General features: G+C 46.6%; 1 protein-coding gene across 1 annotated transcript in view; it reads left to right on the top strand.

Moving 5' to 3' along the window:
- MED27 (mediator complex subunit 27) overlaps window positions 1-21,804 on the top strand; it is a 602,008-nt gene that overhangs the window by 229,794 nt on the left and 350,410 nt on the right. Inside the window, exon 3 of the mRNA XM_069237101.1 lies at window positions 15,640-15,770. Within this exon, the coding sequence (XP_069093202.1) occupies window positions 15,640-15,770 (131 nt within the window). The remainder of the gene's footprint in view (window positions 1-15,639; window positions 15,771-21,804) is intronic.

Below are 21,804 nucleotides of genomic sequence, written 5' to 3'. Positions count from 1 at the left end.
TGAGCGCTCTAAATATGCACTGTAAGGTCACACTGCACTACTGACAGTGGCTCCAGTAGAAAAAAGGTACACGTGTTTGAGGAGTTTAACAACATGAGGCTACATATAATGCTCCCAGAATGCTCTCTGATTAGATGCAGATGTTTGCAGAAGTGTGTAAGCAAGATTGATGATTCTTTGCTTTCAAAATAAAATGCAAGTAGGAAAAACATTTTTTTTGCTAAATTACTGACATTTTAGGTACTATTTCTTTGAAGCATCATTTAGTAAAATGTGCTGATGAATGCTAGTATTTCCAAAAAATATTCATAATGGAAAACCAGTGTAACCATTTTCAACAATTATGGGAAACATGAAAATAAACAAGCTCTGGCAAAGCCAACCGATCCGACATTGGTTGTCAGTCTTTTGTCAGTGTGTGTCTTGTTTTGACCAGGCGTTTGTAACACTTTATTTTGTGGGAGCTGCGAGGCCCTCACCATTGTAACAAGCACTGGCAAAAAGCAAAACAAAAAACGTTTTTGGTCTCGAAAAGCACACATTGCCGCAGGAGATCCCAGCACTGAACACAATTACTTTGTGTGCCGATATGCTCCTTGTGGAAGAGCAGAATGCTATCACTCACAGTAAAGCCAGCTGATAGAGAGAGGAATAGAATTTTAATAAAAACAAAATGTCTTGGTTAACGCCAGACCTAACTGGAGGCCTAATTCTTGAAGAAAGTCACAAAAGTGTGCCTGGGGTATATGTCTTAGCATTAGTGGCTTTCACGAATTCACAGGAACTTACAGGAGCAGACCAGAAAATTGTACTCTTAGAAAATATTTGTGAACTGTATTTTATCACATGCAAATATGCATGTGTAGATTTGCTCATGTGAAAATCTATTGAGCGTTTACAAGTTCATTTTATCTCCAACCACTTTGTTCCCAGCCCTGGAAGAACTTCTTCTTCTGGCATTGTCAGGAGTACATTTCCAACCTTTCTCATTATGGGAAAAGATTAGAGAAAAGCTGGTGAAATCCTTTAAGATATGCAAGTTAGCAGGTTTGCACAGACTCAAAGGCATTCCAGCCCTAGAACTATTGCTTACTGCTTCCTCCAGCCCTAGTATGTAGATCTGCGGAAAGAGGGCAAAAAAGGGAAACTGCTGTAGTAGGGATTGAAATTGCAAGTATTCAAGCCCTACTATAGTATTAGCCCTGGCATAATCAGAGAGGCCATTATCAGAGCTCTTACATAATGAGATTGCTGCCATAATTTGTCGCCGCACAACATGGCACTAAAGAGACAGTAGATTTAAGAAGCAAACTGTCCCATGGACGAGTAGATATTTTATTAAATTCTACACCCATGACAGTGCTCCTGAGTGCACAGTGTTCCTGGGTGCACAGTGTTCTTGTTGTACTGTGTTCCTGGGTGCACAGTGTTCCTTGTTCCCATCACTCTTAGTGCTCTTCCATGTCTGTCCAGATAATATCCCAAGAGGCACATTCACAAGTCATGAAAGCGGCGGGGTTTGCACAGATTTGACATATATGTGTAAAAGGACCAAGTTAAAGGGGGGGTGAGTTAGCAAGGGAATGTTCTAAAGTCCATAGCTCCCCGCTGCCAAGCTGCCCCACCTTTAATTCCAAAAGCGCTTTGCATACTGCAGTCACTGCAGGTTCTGGATGGATCGAAACCTCCACCGCTGACATATTGAAGCATAGTCTTCCAACCCCGCGCTCTCTTGGCAGACATTCCCGGGTGCAGACCTCCAAGGCAGAGTCCAGGCTGAGAGAGGAGATGTGGTAGGGCCGGGGGAGGTGACGCCCCTGGTAAGGCGGTCATTATGTGTTTCTAGTGGTCCAGAAGGTGTTACAACCCATTGGACAGCATAGTCAGTGCTTTAAATGGGCAGGTACTGTCAGGTGTTCACTACTTGCACTTCTTTAATTTGAAAGGGACACAACAAGCACTTCTCAAGACTGCTCCAATGCTTTTAATGGGAGAGTACAGGCACTTCTCAATGATACGCCCATGCTTTTGATGGGATAGTACCAGCACTTCTCATCAGGGCTGCAATACTTTCAACAGGAGAGTATCCAACACTGCTCAGCACTGCTCTAGTGCTTTTAATGGGAGTGTACCAGCACTTCTCAGCACTGCTTCAATGCTTTTAATGGGAGAGTACCGGCACTTCTCAGCACTGCTCCAATGCTTTTAATGGGAGAAGACCGGCACTTCTCAAGGGTGCTCCAAGTCTTTTAATAGGAGAACACCAGCACTTCAGCGCTGCTCCGGTGCTTTCAATGGGAGAGTACTCGCACTTCTAAGCGCTGCTCCTAAGCTTTTAATGGGAGAGTATCCAGCACTTCTCAGCAGGGCTGCAGTACTCTTAATGGGAGAGTACCAGCACTTCTGACAGCTGCTCCAATACTTTTAATGAGAGAGTACCCCAGAAGACTTCTCAGCACTGTTCCGATGCTTTTAATGGGAGAAGATTGGCACTTCTCAGTGCTACTCTAATGCTTGTAATGGGAGAGTACTGGCACTTCTCAGCACTGCTTCTCTGCTTTTAATGGGAGAGTACCTTCACTTCTCAGAGCTGCTCCAGCGTTTTAATGGGAGAGAACCAGCACTTCTGAGCACTGCTCCAGTGCTTTTTGATGGGAAGTACCGGCAATTCTCAGGGCTACTCCAGTACTTTTAATGGGAGAGTACCGGCACTTCTCAGCACTGCACCAATATTTTTAATGGGAGAGTACCAGCACTTCTCAACAAAGCTCCAGTGCTTTAAGTGGGAGAGTACCAGCACTTCCCAGTGCTGCTCCACTGCTGTTCATAGGAGACAACTGGCACTCCTCTGTGCTACTCCCTTGCTTTTAATGGGAGAGCATCAACACTTCTCAGCAGGGCTGTGATACTTTTAATGGGTGAGTACTGACACTTCTCATCGCTGCTGCAGTGCTCTTAATGAGAGAGTACCAGCACTTCTCATCACTCCTCCAGTGCTTTTGATGACAGAGTAGCGGCAATTCTCAGCAGGACTGAGATACTGTTAATGGGAGAGTACTGGCACTTCTCAGTAGGGCTGAGATGCTTGTAATGGGAGAGTACTAGCACTTCTCAGTGCTGCTCTGAAGCTTTTAATGGGAAAGTACCAACACTTCTGAGTGCTGCTCCTACACTTTTAATGGGAGAGTACCAGCACTTCAGCACTGACCCAATGCTCTTAATAGGAGAGTATCTGGCACACCTCAGCGCTGCTCCATTGATTTTGATGGGAGAGTACTGGCACTTCTCAGCAGGGCTGAGATACTGTTAATGGGAGAGTACCAACACTTCACAGCAGCAAGCAGGTACTCCAGGACCAGGAGTACTTGGAATTGATTGTTTCCATTTCAAGTGGTACGCATAGGTTTCCAAAGCTGCTTGAGCCGGAGGGTGTTTGCTCTGATTTCTCACGAGATGAGCAACTTTTGTCCTTAAGTGGCCCTGTAATCTCTTATTATCGGCATAATTTGCAGATAAAAAAAAAAAAATGTCTAGCTTAGACTTTGCAAAAGTAACAAAAACAAAAAGTGCTACTATGTATGTTGCCGCGGAGAAGACAGTTCATGTTTCGTGTGCTGATCGCTGTATTGAGGTGTTAAAGTTATATTAATGCACTGATACCTTTTTCCCCGTGCAGTGTTAACTTGTTTAACGAGCATTTGCAATGTAATAGGTCTCGCATATTTCAAACAAGTTAATTGTCATCTTTTGACAACAGCGCCCACGAGCAAAAACAAAAAAAACATGAGTGGAAACTGAGAAAAGACATCAACTAAATAAAATAAAGTTAGCGTTAAAAAATAAAACTTTGCATTTTTGTTTGTCCTGCTGGGCACATTTTTGCCAGTCGCAAGCCTTCTGTGTGGGAGGCACTGGAAGTGGGAACAAAATAGTACCTCCATCACGCCGAGCAGCGGGTGGGCACTAATTAAGTTTGAAGTGCTTGATCCCTGCTCCACACAGAGGAACGGAAATGATGCCAGATGTGCCTTGACGAATTAAGAGGCTGTAAAGAAGAAGAGTGCCACGCAAACCAACCAATGGTGAGCGACAGGCGGGCTCCAAGGCCTGTGCTGAACACAACTGCGTCTCAAAAGCGAGACGCATGCACTAGCAGCCGCGACCCTAACAATGGCAAATTAGGGAAGTTATGCTACTTCTTTCGGTACTACACCACGTTTTCCTTATCTTGCTGCATAATGGGCCTTTTCTTGCCGCATAATTTAGTCAACCAGCCACATAATTTGTTCGTTCTCTAATGCATAATTCCAGTGGCCCTAATTGAAGGCAATAGGCCTTTATGGGTGGGTAGATACTACGCTGTTAAAGCCTTCAGACAGGTATTTATTGCATGGACTCTCACAGATTATCATAGTAGGCAAAGGTTTGGATATTGAGTACATTCTCTAACTGTGGCGTTAGTGTTGCAGTGACCATCCTTGCAGACCCTCTTAGAAGGGATTGTATATTCTTATGCAAACTGATCATTTTGTACAGTTGTAATTTTCTGCTTAATATTAGGCTGTGTGTGCACTACTTTTCACGGTGGCGGGGGAGCTTTAGCTGTCTTCGAGGCACTTGTGATAAAAACACATATGAATATTTACACGCATATACATATCCACATAGAATGTGTTTCGGTCAGCCCTCTTCAGCCATTGGTCCCAGCGAGTGTCATTCACATTCTGCTTCTGCCCATGACAGCGTACAGCAATGGGGCAGCCCGCTCCAGCCATTAGTTCTAATGCCCTGTGAGTGGCAGCATTTCCTTCATCACAGGTGTATGTTGGCCTGAAAGTGAATGTTCCTAAAAGCCAGAGCTGAGGGCCGCACTTTAGTTTTCCATTTTCTCTTTCCAAAGGCCCCCTTTAGTTTATTCCCTTCTTTGTTTATTCTGATTGTTTTTTGAGCAACCGGCATCTCTCCGGGGGATGCTACCGAGTGACTTTGATTGACGCTCATTTCTTCAGTGCTGTATGGCATCACTGCTTCGTAATGCAGCAGACATCTTTGAATGGAGTTAACAACAATGTATTATCCCCTTCGCTGCCAGGCCTTTTCCCCTCCTGTGCCGAGACTTTTTTTTGGCCATTTGGGGCAGTTCGCGCTTAGGCCCTCATACTTTTTTGTTCACATAAGCTACCCACGTCAAATTTGTGTCCTTTTTTTTCCCACATCCTAGGGATTCTAGAGGGTGTCCCTGAAGGAGACCAACAAATTAGCCAAAATACAGTGGAAAGTTTGTTTTTTTCAAAAAAATGGGAAAAAAAGGGCTGCAGAAGGTGGCTTGTGGTTTTTTCCCTGAAAATGGCATCAACAAAGGATTTGCGGTGGCAAGATCACCAGCTTTCAGGAACAGGCAGACTTGAATTGGAAAACCCAATTTTTCAATACAATTTTGACATTTTACTTGGACATACCCCATTTTTACTATTTTTTTGTGCTTTCAGCCTCCTTCCAGTTAGTGAGCAAAATGGGTGAGAATACAATGCTGGATCTCAGAAAGCTAAACATTTCTGAAAAGTAGACAACATTTTGAATTCAGCAAGGGGTCATTTGTGTAGATCCTACAGATGTTTCCTACAGAAAATAACAGCTGAAATAAAAAAAAAATGAAATTGAGGTGAAAAAGACAGCCATTTTTCTCCACGTTTTACTCTGTAACTTTTTCCTGCAATGTCAGATTTTTTAAAGCAATATACCGTTACGTCTGCTGGACTCTTCTGGTTGCGGGGATATATAGGGCTTGTAGGTCCATCAAGAACCCTAGGTACCCAAAGCCAATAAATGAGCTGCACCTTGCAATGGGTTTTTATTCTATACAGGGTATACAGCAATTCATTTGCTGAAATATAAAAAGTGAAAAATAGGTATCAAGAAAACCTTTGTATTTCCAAAATGGCCACAAGATAAGGTGTTGAGAAGCAGTGGTTATTTGCACATCTCTGAATTCCGGGGTGCCCATACTAGCATGTGAATTACAGGGCATTTCTCAAATAGAGGCCATTTTTACACACTGCCTTACATTTGGAAGGATAAAATGTAGAGAAAGACAAGGGGCAATAACACTTGTTTTGCTATTCTGTGTTCCCCCACGTCTCCCGATAAAAATGGTACCTCACTTGTATGGGTAGGCCTAGCGCCCACGAAAGGAAATGGCCCAAAACACAACGTGGACGCATCACATTTTTCCACAGAAAACAGAGGTGTTTTTTTTTTTTTTTTTTTTTTACAAAGTGCCTACCTTTGGATTTTGGCCTCTAGCTTAGTTACCTGGGGAAACCTAGCAAACCAGCGCATTTTTGAAAACTAGATTCCTAGGGGAATCCAAAATGGGGTGACTTGTGGGGCTCTGACCAGGTTCTGTTACCCAGAATCCTTTGCAAACCTCAAAATTTGGCCAAAAAAACACCTTTTCCTCTCATTTCGGTGACAGAAAGTTCTGGAATCTGAGAGGAGCCACACATTTCCTTCCACCCAGCGTTCCCCAAAGTCTCCAGAAAAAAATGGTACCTCACTTGTGTGGGTAGGCCTAGCGCCCACAAAAGGAAATGGCCCAAAACACAACGTGGACACACCACATTTTTTCACAGAAAACAGAGATGTTTTTTTTACAAAGTGTCTACCTGTGGATTTTGGCCTCTAGCTCAGCTGGCACCTGGGGAAACCTAGCAAACCAGCGCATTTTTGAAAACTAGACACCTAGGGGAATCCAAAATGGGGTGACTCGTGGGGCTCTGACTAGGTCCTGTTATCCAGAATCCTTTGCAAACCTCAAAATTTGGCCAAAAAAACACTTTTTCCTCATTTCGGTGACAGAAAGTTCTGTAATCTGAGAGGAACCACAAATTTCCTTCCACCCAGCGTTCCCCCAAGTCTCCCGATAAAAATGATACCTCACTTGTGTGGGTGGGCCTACTGCCTGCGAAAGGAAATGCCCCAAAACACTATCTGGACACATCAAAATTATCAAATACAAAACTACCTGTTTTTGCGGGCTGGGCACCTGCGTTTTTGGTCCTGGGTTCAGCAGCCTTCTAGGGAAACCTACCAAACCCAGACATTCCTGAAAACTAGACACCCGAGGGAGTTCAGTGAGGTCTGACTTGCGTGGATCCCCCAATGTTTCCTTACCCAGAATCCTCAGCAAACCTCAAATTTAGCTAAAAAAAATCACATTGCTCCCACATTTCTGTGTGGGATCACCGCACTGGGACACATTTCATACCACCCAATGTTCCCCTCAGTCTCCCGGTAATAATTATACCTCATTTGTGTAGGTGGGCCAAGTGCTTGTGAAAGGGAAGAGCCAAAAACATGTCAATAATGAGGGAGAACCAAAGGGGGTCCAATAGGGCAGTTTGCAAAAAAAACATTTTTAGGCTGACAAGTGCAGCAGAATTTTTATCGGTATAGATGAGACAATGCTGGGTGGTAGGAATTTTGTGGATTCCTGCAGATTCCGGAAGGTTCCATCACAAAAACGTGGGAAAAATGTGTGATTTCCTGCAAAGTTGGAGGTTTGCAGGGGATTGTGGGTACAAAAATGGTGCGGGGTGCATGTGAAACACACCACCCTGGAATCACCCAGATGTTTAGTTTTCACATGTGTCTAGGTCTTGTGGATTTTGCTACATGGCAGCGTCCCAAAGTCCATAAAGTGCAGCCCTCACCATTCCAAGTGGGGCGATTTTGAGAGTAAGCCAAGCTCTCATGGCCCAAATGTAAAATTAAAACCCAAAATAATCAAATGTCTTCTTGCTTGCTTCCTGCTTGCTTGCGGGGGAGAGTTGAAAGACTATTACCCCCTTCAGTTGAGGTGGGGGCGTAACCAGGCCCATACTGGTTGGTAGCCACCACCCCAATATTTTTTGGTTTTTTAAAATTCCCTGGCATCTAGTAGACTTTCTGCCCCCCCGGGGTGTGGATCAGGGGTAATTGCCCCATCTGCCCACTGGTGGGCAGAACAACTTTGCCCCCATTTATTTGGGGGTATGGCCATACCCCCACCGTCTTATTTTTGGAAAAAAAAAGCTTCCCTGGCCTCTGGTGGGCTTTCTGCCCCCCCTTGGGGGCAGATGGGCCTTCCACAAATAGGCCCATCTGCCCCCAATGGGGGGCAGATATGGCCAACAGTAATGTGCCCCCATGGGGAGCGACCCTTACCCAAGGGGCTGCCCCCCTGAAGAAAACACGCGCATACACACACACCAATCCCTGGAGCCTAAGTGGTTTCTGCCTCCATGGGGGCAGATTGGCCTAACAAAAATCGGCCGATCGGCCCCAAGGGGGTCAGAAATGGCCTAAATACAATTTGCCCCCCAGGGGAGCGACCCTTGCCTAATGGGTCGCTCCCCATCTCTAAAAAAACAAACAAACAAACAAAAAAACACAATTTTTTTTTTGCCCAGGCGCCTAGAGGTTTCTGCCCCCAGGGGGAGCAGAAATGGGCTAAAATAAATTTGCCCCCCAGGGGAGCAACCCTTGTGTGACATTGGCGCAAAAAAAAAGGTCCCCGGTGCCTAGTGGTTTCTGCCCCCCTTGGGGGCAGATTGACCGAAATGGCCTAAATACAATTTGTCCCTCCAGGGGAGCGACCCTTGCCTAAGGGGTCGCTCCCCATCTGTAAAACAAACAAAAAAAAAATCTCCGGTGCCTACTGGTTTCTGCCCCACAGGGGGGCAGAAATGGCCTACAATAAATTTGCCCCCCAGGGGAGCGGCCCTTGCCTAAGGGATCGCTCCCCTTGCGTGAAATTCACGGAAAAAAAAAACTCCCTGGTGTCTAGTGGTTTCTGCCCCCCTTGGGGGCAGATTGGCCTCATACAAATAGGCCAATCTGCCCCCAAGGGGGGCAGAAATGGCCTAAATATAATGTGCCCCCTAGGGGAGCGACCCTTGCCTAAGGGGTCTCTCCCCACCTCTTAAAAAAAAAAAAAAAAAAAAAAAAGATCCCTGGTGCCTAGAGGTTTCCGCCCCCAGGGGGGCAGAAAAGGCCTTTAAAAAAAAAATGCCCTCCTGGGGAGCGACCTTTGTCCAAGGGGTCGCTCCCCTTATGCAAATTTCATTCATAAAATAAATCCCTGGTGTCTAGTGGGCATTTTAGCAGCCGGATTGCTTTGCAATCCGGCTGCTAAAATGCTCCATGGAGACTTCAAAAGGAAGGAAATTCCTTTCCTTCCCTTTGAAGCCTCTCAGTCCTCCAGTGATCGGAAGAGAAATGCTGAGCATTTATCTTCCGATCGCGCTGGAAGCTGAGCTTCCAGCGCTATGGGAGGAGGCCTCTGTGATAGCGCGTGATCGCGCGCTGACGTCAAAGGGGGGTCGGGGGGTGGGGGGGGGGGGCTGTCGGAGGTGGAAGGGAAAGGGCTTCCTCTGCCATCCCTGCCTTTGGGGGGTGGGAAGGAAGAACACAGAGGGAGCACTAGCGCTCCCTCTGGGCTCTGTGCCCAGGATGTAATGGTTACGTCCTGGGCACACGAGCACTGTGCCGCAGGACGTAACCATTATGTTTGCGGCACAGAATGGGGTTATAGTATTGACATTCCAACATGGCCACCACCTTTAGAAGCAACATGTCGGCCACCTTGGATTGGGACAATGATACACTGCACACGACCAGTCTAAGATTCCTGCCAGTTGCTATATTTACAGTATGCTTTTTTTAATGCAAGGATGTGCCCACCACATTTAACGAGCTGCATTTTCTGCTTATTTCTGTGTTTGCGCCTTCAGTTTATCTTGTAGATGCTTACTGAGTTTGTATGTTGTATGTTTTTTTTTAACTGTGGGATAGATGAGTGGGTGAACGCAGTAAGCTGATGAATGAATGAATGCATGAGTGCTTGGGTGAGGGACAGAGTGCATGTATGATAAGTTATTGACATTCTAGACTCTCACCAGTGATTTTAGAAACACTTTCTGTAGAGGCTAGATCTTTTGGCATTGCAAGTGCTTGTTATATATTTATATGTTGTGTAGTTCTGTAAATGACTGTTGTTTCCACCACCCATTTATTGTTGTTCATTTTTGTGGCCATGGAAAGAAGAAAAGGCTGACTTGGCCCAGCCGGGTGTGGAATCTGTGACCACAGCTTGGCCACCAATTAAGGCAGCAAATGCCAGTACCTCTGTGCTATTTTTCTGGCTGAGAGATGGATGTTGTTCACTGGGCGAACCTGGTTTCCTTGGCCTTGGGGTGCTACGGTTAGGGGCAAGGTTGGCTCATTTGTGCAGGGGTGTGTTCACAGCTTGGCTTTGCCCCTCCTCACCTGCTGCCCATCTCTCTTGTCCTATGATGAGCAGTTTGCCGGGTGTCGCTTGCTCCTGATGTTAGCAGAAGGTGTAAGTTAAGGTATCTGTAGGAGGCTGGCCTGGCTTATAGTGGGTACCTTGTGGTACCTACACCCTGTGCCACGTCCAGTTATCCCTTATTAGTAGAATAGAGGTGTTTCTAGCAGCTTAGGCTGGTAGAAGGTAGCTATGGCAAAGCAGCTTAGGGACTAGGAGACATGCAAAGCTCCTACTATACCGGTTGTATCATATGCACAATATCATAAGAAAACACAATACTCAGAGTTACTAAAAATAAAGGTACTTTATTTTTATGACAATGTGCCACAAGTATCTCAGTGAGCACCCTCAGTAAGAAGGTAAGTAATGTACACAAGTTATATGTACACAAACCCAAAACAGGTAAGTAAGAGTCAGAAAAGTAATGCAAACAGTGTAGAATTACAATATGTTGCAATAGGCAAACATATGTCTAGGGGCAACACAAACCATATACTCCAAAAGTGGAATGCGAATCACAAATGGACCCCAGACCTATGGGAGCTTGTAGAGGGTCGCTGGGACTGTAAGAAAACAGTCGGGGTGTCCAAGATACCACACCCCAAGACCCTGAAAAGTAGGAGTAAAGTGCACCTTCTACCCCAAAAGGACACAATAGTCGTGATAGGGGGATTCTGCAAGAACCACAAACACCAGCAAAGCACTGAAGACGGATTCCTGGACCTGAGGACCTGCAAGGCAAGGGGACCAAGTCCAAGAGTTGCGATAGTGTTCAGGGGGGGCACGAGCCCTGAAAACCCCGGATGAAGGTGCAAGGAAGCTGCCTCCGGATGGAAGAAGCTTGGAATTCTGCAACAACGAAGAGGACTAGGAACTTCTCCTTTGGATGGAAGATGTCCCATGTCGCGATGAAGGTTGCAGAAGTGTTCCCACGCAGAAATACCGCAAACAAGCCTTGCTACCTGCAAGGGTCGCGGTAGAGGTTTTTGGGTGCTGCTGGGTCTAGGAAGGACCAGGATGTAGCCCCTTGGAGGAGGAGACAGAGGGGGCGCTCAGCAACTCAGAGAGCCCCCTCAGAAGCAGGCAGCACCCGCAGAAGTACCCAAACAGGCACTTAGAAGATTTGTGAACCGGAGCTGGCTCAGAGTCACAAAGGAGGGTCCCACGACGCCAGAGGCCAACTCTGAGGGTTGAGCACTGCAGGACGGAGTGCTGGGGACCCAGGCTTGGCGGTGCACGAAGGAAATCCTGGAAGAGTGCACAGGAGCCGGAGCAGCTACAAATCACGCAGTATACAGGTTTGCAGTCTAGCGTGGGGAGGCAAGGACTTAGCGCCACCAAACTTAGACTGAAGGATCACTGGACTGTGGGAGTCACTTGGATAGAGTTCCTGTGTTCCAGGGGCCACGCTCGTCAGGATGAGAGGGGACCCAGAGGACCGGTGATGCAGTCTTTTGGTGCCTGCGTTGGCAGGGGGAAGATTCCGTCGACCCACAGGAGATTTCTTCTTGGCTTCCAGTGCAGGGTGAAGGCAGGTGACCCCCAGAGCATGCACCACCAGGAAACAGTTGGGAAAGCCAGCAGGATAAGGCGCTACAATGTTGCTGGTAGTCAGTCGTCTTGCTACTTTGTTGCGGTTTTGCAGGCATCCTGGAGCAGTCAGCGGTCGATCCTTGGCAGAAGTCGAAGAGGGAAGTGCAGAGGAACTCTGGTGAACTCTTGCATTCGTTATCTGAAGAATACCCCAGAGGAGAGACCCTAAATAGCCAGAAAAGGAGGTTTGGCTACCAAGAAAGGAGGATTGGCTACCAAGAAACGTAAGAGCCTATCAGAGGGGGTCTCTGACGTCACCTGCTGGCACTGGCCACTCAGAGCAGTCCAGTGTTCCCCCAACACCTCTGTTTCCAAGATGGCAGAGGTCTGGGACAAACTGGAGGAGCTCTGGGCACCTCCACTGGGAGGTGCTGGTCAGGGGAGTGGTCACTCCCCTTTCCTTTGTCCAGTTTCGCACCAGAGCAGGGCTGGGGGATCCCTGAACCAGTGTAGACTGGCTTATGCAGAGATGGGCACCATCTGTGCCCATCAAAGCATTTCCAGAGGCTGGGGGAGGCTACTCCTCCCCAGCCCTTCCACCTATTTCCAAAGGGAGAGGGTGTAACACGCTCTCTCAGAGAAAATACTTTGTTCTGCCTTCCTAGGCCAGGGCTGCCTGGACCCCCCAGGAGGGCAGAATCCTGTCTGGGGGGTTGGCAGCAGCTGCAGTGGAAAGGCAGTTTGGCAGTACCCGGGTTCTGTGCTAGAGACCCGGGGGATCATGGAATTGTCCACAATTCCATGATCTTAGACATGTTCCATGGCCATTTTTGGAGTTACCATTGTGACGCTATACATAGGTGTAGTGACCTATGCATAGTGCACGCGTGTAATGGTGTCCCTGCACTCACAAAGTCGGGGGAATATGCCCTGAACAATGTGGGGGCACCTTGGCTAGTGCCAGGGTGCCCACACACTAAGCAGCTTGACACCCAACCTTCACCAGGTGGAGGTTAGACATATAGGTGACTTATAAGTTACTTATGTGCAGTGAAAAATGGCTGTGAAATAACGTGGACGTTATTTCACTCTGGCTGCATTGGCAGACCTGTGTAAGAATTGTCTGAGCTCCCTATGGGTGGCAAAAGAAATGCTGCAGCCCTTGGGGATCTCCTGGAACCCCAATACCCAGGGTACCTAAGTAGCATATACAAGGGAATTATATGGGTGTTCCAGTGTGCCAATTAGAATTGGTGAAGATAGTCACTAGTCTGCAGTGACAATTGTGAAAGCAGAGAGAGCATAAACACTGAGGTTCTGGTTAGCAGAGCCTCAGTGATACAGTTAGGCACCACACAGGGAACACATACAGGGCACATACTGTGAGCACTGGGGCCCTGGCTGGCAGGATCCCAGTGACACAGGGGCTAAAACATACATACATACAGTGAAAATGGGGGTAACATGCCAGGCAAGATGGTAATTTCCTACATATCCTCTCTGTGTTACACCTTCCAGTGTCTGTGACGCGAGCACCGCCTTTGAGCCCTCTTGCAGTTCTTACGTCATCATCATGGAAAGGTTGTAAAATGGCTCCTGTAGAAGAAGAGAACAAAAACACCACTTTACTTCGCCATGATCAGACTCAAGTGAAACAGACCTGGTCTTCTTTCAAGAATTGTCTTTAGCTGACCCTTTAGGTGGTGGTAAATCCTGGACTGTCCCCTCTCACCCCTGTAGAGTTGCCCTCATCAACTACTTCTTTAGAGATGCTATCACCACATATTACAAATAAAAAACAATGACTCTGTCTCCACCTTCTAGATAGACACCAAAACCATAGCTACAGACTAACCTAGAGGCTGCAGCTCCCTCCTGGTCGCGCCCACGCCCCAAGTTTTGATTTTTATTGGTTGAACCAGACACACTCCCATTTTGTTTCTTTGTGACTCCTTAACCTGAAAGGCACATATGCAATTACCCTATTTAAAGGACGTTCTAAATATGGGTATTTTTAAAAGTATGTGGCATCCCAGTCACACCCCCTCAGTTCCATGTGGTCTGGAGAGGACTTTAAGACACCGAAACAGAAAGAGGACGCAAGAGGGCTCCTGGCTGTGTTGTCATCCTTAAAGTCCACTTCCGGATAAGTAAACACAATGCATTAGTAGACACAATATGTTTAAACAGCACTTGAAGCAGTATCTGCCAGCTGGGGGAAGGGAGGGACTGAGTCCGGCCCTTCTCTGTCCAGACCTCCACTCACTTGAACTCTGGTTCCCTAGTGTAAGAAGGACCTGCAAAGCAGCTCAGTCCTCAGCCACTAGGAGCCCTGGCCTGGAGCCCAGTGCAGTCCTCTGCCTAGAACAGGCTACCTACTTTAGGCTTAACATATGTCCATAGCGCCAAGAGTCTGCTGCAGTCAATGTTTTCCACTTTATTAACTGAACAACACATTGGTTGTGTGGGACGAGAGCAGTCACGGAGTAGAAGAATTCCAGCTGCTAACCAAATGCTAAAAAAAATAATAATAATGCCCTGAAGTGGTAATTAAATAGATGTTCTCACTGTTTAGAGTTTTGCTGGCTGCTCAGGGCTCCATACATTGATTTTTAAGTGGCGCTAATTTTGATTAATTTTCATTTTGTCATGGGGTGTCTGTGATTAAAAGAAACACATACTCACAAGGTGGTGAGCTTGCTCTTTCCGGGCCTCGTTGAATGTGCTAAATAGCAAAGCTTTTTCTCACGGTTTCACGCGTAATTTAGCAAAACAGAGTTCGAGGGGGGGTTTCTTGCCCAGTCGCAGCAACCTTTAACAGCGCCGACTCCTAATATCCATTCAGTATCTTCGCCTCAGCCCCCCACCAGAAGAGATCTTCTGCCTTCAGGATAATCTGGGCTGCCAGGTCTGGTGGTTTAGGGGACTAATGTGTCCAGTGGAGGGGCCTGTGTTCGACCTCATGGTCACAGGTTCAAATCCCAGTGGGTCCACTCAGCCTTTCATCCTTCTGAGGTCGATAAAATGAGTACCATTGAGTTGGGCAACAATAAACATCTGTTATTTAGCGCCAAGATACCCTTCTTGGTGAACTTGCGCTTTACAAATACTTTGTTAAGACACGTGTGTCTGTTAGCGTCTGTCCCATGCTGTGAGGACTGGATTGGTCCTACCTAGTGTTTAACCACGCTCTTAGCGTGGGTAAACACTGGCGGGCCCATACAGACAGTCTTGGTGGGGATCGATGCGTTAAGAGAACCCGTCCCCGTGGTGTGTTTAGGTAGTTTCGAGCAAGTGTATCAAAAAACTAAAAGTGCAGTTATATTTGCCTCAGACTGATTTATCACCTTCCCTAATATCGAAGCATACTTGAGATAGTAAATGCACACTTCATTACAGTCAATGGCCGGTCTCATAATTATAGGTATATTATGTTGTGTGTGGTATCGGCCTCTTCCACTCTGTAGTCTCGCACCTGTGCTGTTAAAAGCTGGTTGCGGGGCTACACGGTTGAAGGTCCCATACAGGATGTGTGGTTCCACAATCCATGCCCTTGGCACACTGTTGAGGTTTTTGGAGTCTTGCCTTGTACATGAAGTTGCCAGTCGCCGTCCGTGCTCGGCCACGGTGCCCCCTACCATCACCATGCTGTCCGCTTTGACACTACTAGACAGGATGTGCTTGAACAGGCTGTTGGGGTGGTGGTCAGCCGGATGTGTCCGTGCACTCACCCTAGATGGTCCACTAATTCTCTTCCCTTGGCCTCCTCCTTCCAGCTGCAGTACCATGCGGGCCTAGCATCCGGCCTCCTGAACCAGCAGTCGCTAAAGCGTTCGGCCAATCAGATGGGAGTATCGACCAAGCGCAAGCCCAAAGCCCAGCCCACCACGCTTGTTCTGCCAACACAGTAAGTTATTTTTCTATCTTTGAAGGGTTCTGGGGGCGACTCCCCTGGTGAGGCGGTCTTCGTTTTTGGAATGTTTGTCTCGCTCCTACTTTCAGACCATTTGGAGTATACAAGACCGAATGAAAGTTGAAGGTAGTTGAAATGGGACTAGAAGCTCTTGACAAACCCCTAGGGTCGCTTGGTTTTAGAGAGCCTTTGGGTACTAGGCGGAGGACAGCGCTCACCTAGTAAAGTCTTTGGAGAAGACATTTTCGCACTAATGAAGGTGCAAAACTATCGGTTCCAAACACCAACGTCAGTTCCTCATCTTGGTTTAGTTTTCACACAGCTGTACTTCTTTCTACTGAGGTGCATTCTTGTTCACCTTCTGAGTATGTCTTGGTTTCCTTGTTTTTCACTGCCCTGAGGGGGACCTTCAGATAGGTCTCAAGTGCTTCTGCAAGATAGTTTTTGCAGACTGGAAAATCAACTATAAAACTGCATTTTTCGAATTTCTCAAGTCAGTAAAACCCCCAGGCCCTCGGCATTGGGACTCGAAGTGTTAGACTGAGGACTTGGCCTGGCATGGGGCCACCAAGTTTTAGACTGTGGACTTGGCCTGGCATGGGGACACCAAGTGTTAGACTGAGGACTTGGCCTGGCATGGGGACACCAAGTGTTAGACTGAGGACTTGTGCTGGCATGGGGACACCAAGTGTTAGACTGATGACTTGTGCTGGCATTGGGACGCCAAGTGATAGACTGAGGACTTGGCCTGGCATGGGGACACCAAGTGTTAGACGGAGGACTTGGACTGGCATGGGGACGTTAGTGTTACACTGAGGACTTGTGCTGGAATCAGGACGCTAGTGTTAGACTGAGGACTTGGGCTAGCATCGGGACGCTAGTGTTAGACTGATGACTTGGACTGGCATGGGGTCGCTAGTGTTAGACTGAGGACTTGGGCTGGCATGGGCCGCCAAGTGCTAGGCCCAGGACTTGGACTGGCATGGGGGAGTTAGTGTTAGACTGAGGACTTGGGCTGGCATGGGGGTGCCAAGTGCTAGGCTGAGGGCTTGGACTGGCATGGGGATGCTAAATGTTAGACTGAGGACTTGGACTGGCATGGGGACACCAAGTGTTACACTGAAGACTTGGACTGGCATGAGGTCGCTAGTATTAGACTGAGGACTTGGGATTGGCATGGGGCGCCAAGTGTTAGGCTGAGGACTTGGGTTGGTATTAGGAAGCTAGTGTTAGACTGAGGACTTGTGCTGGAATCAGGACGCTAGTGTTAGACTGAGGACTTGGGCTGGCATGGGGGCGCCAAGTGTTAGGCTGAGGACTTGAACTGGCATGGGACGTTGGTGTTAGATTGATGACTTGGGCTGGCATGGGACATTAGTATTAGACTGAGGACATACTGTCATGGGGACGTTAGTGTTAGACTGAGGACTTGGGCTGGCTTGGGGGAGCTAGTGTTAGACTGAGGACTTGGGCTGACATGGGGGCGCCAAGTGTTAGGCTGAGGACTTGGGGGAGCTAGTGTTAGACTGAGGACTTGGGCTGGCATGGGGGAGCTACGTGTTAGACTGAGGACTTGTGGTGGCATGGGGAAACTATGTGTTAGACAGAGGACTTGGGGGAGCTAGTGTTAGACTGAGGACTTGTGATGGCATGGGGGAGCTACGTGTTAGACTGAGGACTTGGGGGAGCTAGTGTTAGACTGAGGACTTGGGGGAGCTAGTGTTAGACTGAGGACTTGGGCTGGCATGGGGGAGCTACGTGTTAGACTGAGGACTTGTGGTGGCATGGGGAAACTACGTGTTAGACTGAGGACTTGGGGGAGCTAGTGTTAGACTGAGGACTTGTGATGGCATGGGGGAGCTACGTGTTAGACTGAGGACTTGGGGGAGCTAGTGTTAGACTGAGGACTTGGGGGAGCTAGTTTTAGACTGAGGACTTGTGATGGCATGGGGGAGCTACGTGTTAGACTGAGGACTTGGGGGAGCTAGTGTTAGACTGAGGACTTGGGGGAGCTAGTGTTAGACTGAGGACTTGGGCTGGCATGGGGGAGCTACGTGTTAGACTGAGGACTTGTGGTGGCATGGGGAAACTACGTGTTAGACAGAGGACTTGGGGGAGCTAGTGTTAGACTGAGGACTTGTGATGGCATGGGGGAGCTACGTGTTAGACTGAGGACTTGGGGGAGCTAGTGTTAGACTGAGGACTTGGGCTGGCATGGGGAAGCCAAGTGCAGGCAGCCAGAGCCCTAACCTCTGTTCTTTGGTGCCCTTGGTGTTGTCAGTGACCTCGGATGACCCCACCCTGCCCTCAACTCCTATCACCCCCCCTCAACTCCCATCAACCCCTCAGCCCACCCCCCGCACACACTTAATGCCTCGGATTATTCTGTGATGCGGGTGTGCTGAGCACAGGCCTCCAGCGAGGATTAGCTGAAAGCCACGAAATGAATCTCAGATATGATTTGATGCCAGCCAGCCCTTTTTACACCCTTGTTTTTCTCACTCTTTTTTCACAAGAAATATTAATAACTGGAAAACCCGATCTGCCGGAATATTTCAGTTTTAGTGTTGACAACTTAAAGTGGCAGACAGGTTTTTATCTAAAATGCCAAAAAGGCAAAGTTAGATTCCGTTTAAAACTTTAAAATATATTTCTGCTTATATTAACTTCTGGGCAATCTGTCATTTAGGGCCTGGTCCCTGCGCGTGCGCATCTGTCAGGCTCCTGCAGAGCTCGTGCCTCATTCAGGACATCAGCGGCTGCAGTCCCCGTGGTTCCTAACCCGGGGCGCGCGACTGCTATAACACTACTCAATAGTAGATTAATAACATGTAAAGTTACAAAGTTGTCGAACTCTCTATAACTGAATGAGTTTGTAGTTGGACGCTAAGAATTAAATCGGTATCTTTAACGTAATATATGGAAGTGCAAGAAATGCGCACAATCGATGCTGCACTGGTTGCACGGGCAAAAAAACCTGCATCAGATGCAAAAATGAAAAAAGAAATTATACGCTAGAGTCCGGTGTATTTCCTATTCTTACCACATTTTCTAAATTCGAATCTTCCAATTGGAAGTTCGATTTTTGTACTTTTTATTCTTCTGGAATTAAATAAAATATTTTGTTATTTGTGTGACGTGTACGTTTCTGTGTTTTTATATATTGTTTTGCGGTTCATGTCATGGAAATTGCTTAGAGACAGGGTCCCCAGCTGCCTTTAGCTTTTCAGTGAGGGGTCCCCAGCTTCCTTTACTGATCCACTGGGGATCCCCGGTTGTCAGTAGTGATTCACTGGGGGTCCACAGCTTCCAGTAGTGATTAACTGGGGGTCCAAAGCTTCCAGTAGTGATTCACCAGGGGTCCCCAGCTTCCAGTAGTTTGTTTATCTTGGTGTATCCCACACGCCTGTTGCACATATCCACCACCTCTCCTGCACACATCCATGACTTCTCCTACATATATCCATTATTGTTCCTGCAGATATCGACCACTTCTCTTGCATATATCCACCACTTCTCCTGCATATATCCACCACTTCTCCTGCACATATCCACCACTTTTCCTGCACATATCCACCATTTTTCCTCCACTTATCCACCACTTTTCCTGCATATATCCTCCACTTTTCCTGCACATATCCACCTCTTCTCCTGCATATAGCCACCACTTTGCATGCACATATCCATGACTTTGCCTGCACAGGAAAAAGAAGTTTGCTCGCGGTCAAACCCATCGGCAAACTTGCAATAATCCATATAATAGTCGGTGTCCAAGGTGGTAACAAAACTGCCCCAAGGAGGGACAAACGTAAAGCATTTAGCAATGATAAAGGATTTTTGAAAAGAAAGCCCACGAACAAGTGAAAGTGGTGGGCGTGGTTAAAAGCCCACAGATAGATTACAACAGGACAGAGTGCTTGCACACTCAACCTAAAAAGCAGGCCTTACCAAGAACCATGGAAAGATTATTGAGAATGTGATCTTAAAAATGAGTCCCTAACTTGTCTACTGAGAGAGCGGCATGGAAGTAAGTCTTTCTGTACTTGAAGTGGACCTCACATCCATGACTATCCCTATGCTTTTCGTGGTCAAAGGAATTTTTCATTTATTACTTTACTTCCTTCACACGAAGAAACCAACATCCAAGCCAAAGGTTTCATGTATCAGTTTATCTCCGACGTACTCTGTTTCAGTACTCCCACCCCTAAATATGGACCAGGTGATGAAACAGGTGTAAAAGCTCTTATCAACAGGCTTCAAAAACCGTGTGCCAAAATGTGCCTGCATTTGAGGGAGCATGACCACTTAATGGCTTCCAGTGGATTCACGGATTAAGTTGTAAGTTATCTACCGCACACAAACTTGTGCATGGTACAAAAGGTAATTTTATCTGCAGAAACTGATTAATCATTATATATATAACTTGTACATCTGATCTATTGCCGTAGGTATAGCACATTTAGATAACTCTGCTTTAGTGTTTGAGTTTCTGCAAAATTATGTCAGACAATGTCTAGGGGAAAGTGGAAAAGGGAGGAATGTGAGCATGATGGTAAATAACATTATAAAGAAAACAAACCTAGACCCGCTACAACTACGGACCAATCACAAATGGACCTTTCCTGGGCAGACTGATAGAAAGAGCAGCATTCGCCCAGATGTCACAATTCATTGAAGACAATTCCATACTTTCAGACTACCAAACTGGATTCCGCCCAGGAACAGGCACTGAATCGGCACTCATAGCAATCTAGGATGATCTTAAAAACACAGTCGACCGCAATGGAGTTGCTGAACTACTTCTCTTGGACCTCTCGGCTGCCTTTGATATGGTTGACCATGACACCCTACTTAAATTAAAATGCCACAAAAACATTGCAAACTCACAAATCTTCAGTTGCCTCCGAGCCGTTGATCAGTGGATGACTTGGAGCCATCTCAAACTAAATGCCTCCAAAACAGAAATACTCATATGTGGTGACTGGAAAAATTATGACCCTACTGTGCGCCTGGCCTGACGATCTCGGACGACCTCCTTAATTATCTGAGGAAGTTAAAAACCTTGGAATTACCATGGACTCCAAGTTAACTATGAATGCCCAAGTGGACAAATTAGCATGAACAAGCTTCATCACCTTGAAGACTCTACGACGCATCTTCCCCCACCTCGTATTTCCACACGAGGTGTAGGCTACTATCTTGCTTGTACTATCCAAACTGGATAATGCCAATGGCCTCTACCATGGATCGTCTCTATCCAATATGAAAAACTACAACGTATTCAGAACTCTGCTACCAGGCTGCTATTACATGTAAAGCCAGAAGCCCACATCTCCTTGAGGGCCCTGCACTGGTTACCCGTTGCCAGAAGATATACCTTCAAGCTGCTTTGTATCACCCATAAAGCTATACATGGATCAGGACCGCTCTAATCAGAAACAAAATAACCAAATGCATTCAACAAAGAAACCTCCACTGAAGATTGGCACTGCGCCTTCGAACACCACCATACAAGGTGGGACATCCCTCTCCGTTCAAGCAGCCAAACTATGGAATTCATTACCCCCAACTATAAGAGCCACAGATAACTTTATTGTCTTCAGAAAACTACTCAAGAGTTGGCTCTTTACTTCATAACCACCCCGTTCAAACAGCTATGGACTGCATATGCCTATGTTGATACATATTTTTGATATGATTGTGTATATTCTAGATATGTATAGTTCTTTAGGAAATATGTATCGCTATTATGTCATAACAATAAATCACACACATTCTCTTTAAACCTGTTTAACTGATGCATATTTACTCACGGTTTAAATATGTGTATATATATATATATATATATATATATATGTATGTGTGTGTATTCATGTGTGTGTTTGTGTGTATATATATATATATATATATATATATATGTGTGTGTGTTATTCTATGCTTAACATGTTTCTTATGAATCGCTGCTCTCATTTTATATCACCCTGATCAAATGTTTTATTATCATAAGCATTTGGCTTTTCAAAAATTG

This window comes from Pleurodeles waltl, chromosome 6 (assembly GCF_031143425.1).
Source record: "Pleurodeles waltl isolate 20211129_DDA chromosome 6, aPleWal1.hap1.20221129, whole genome shotgun sequence".
NCBI classification, from domain to species: domain Eukaryota; kingdom Metazoa; phylum Chordata; class Amphibia; order Caudata; family Salamandridae; genus Pleurodeles; species Pleurodeles waltl.
The sequence above is the reverse complement of the archived record's forward strand: the minus strand, read 5'-3'. Positions and strand labels throughout refer to the sequence as shown.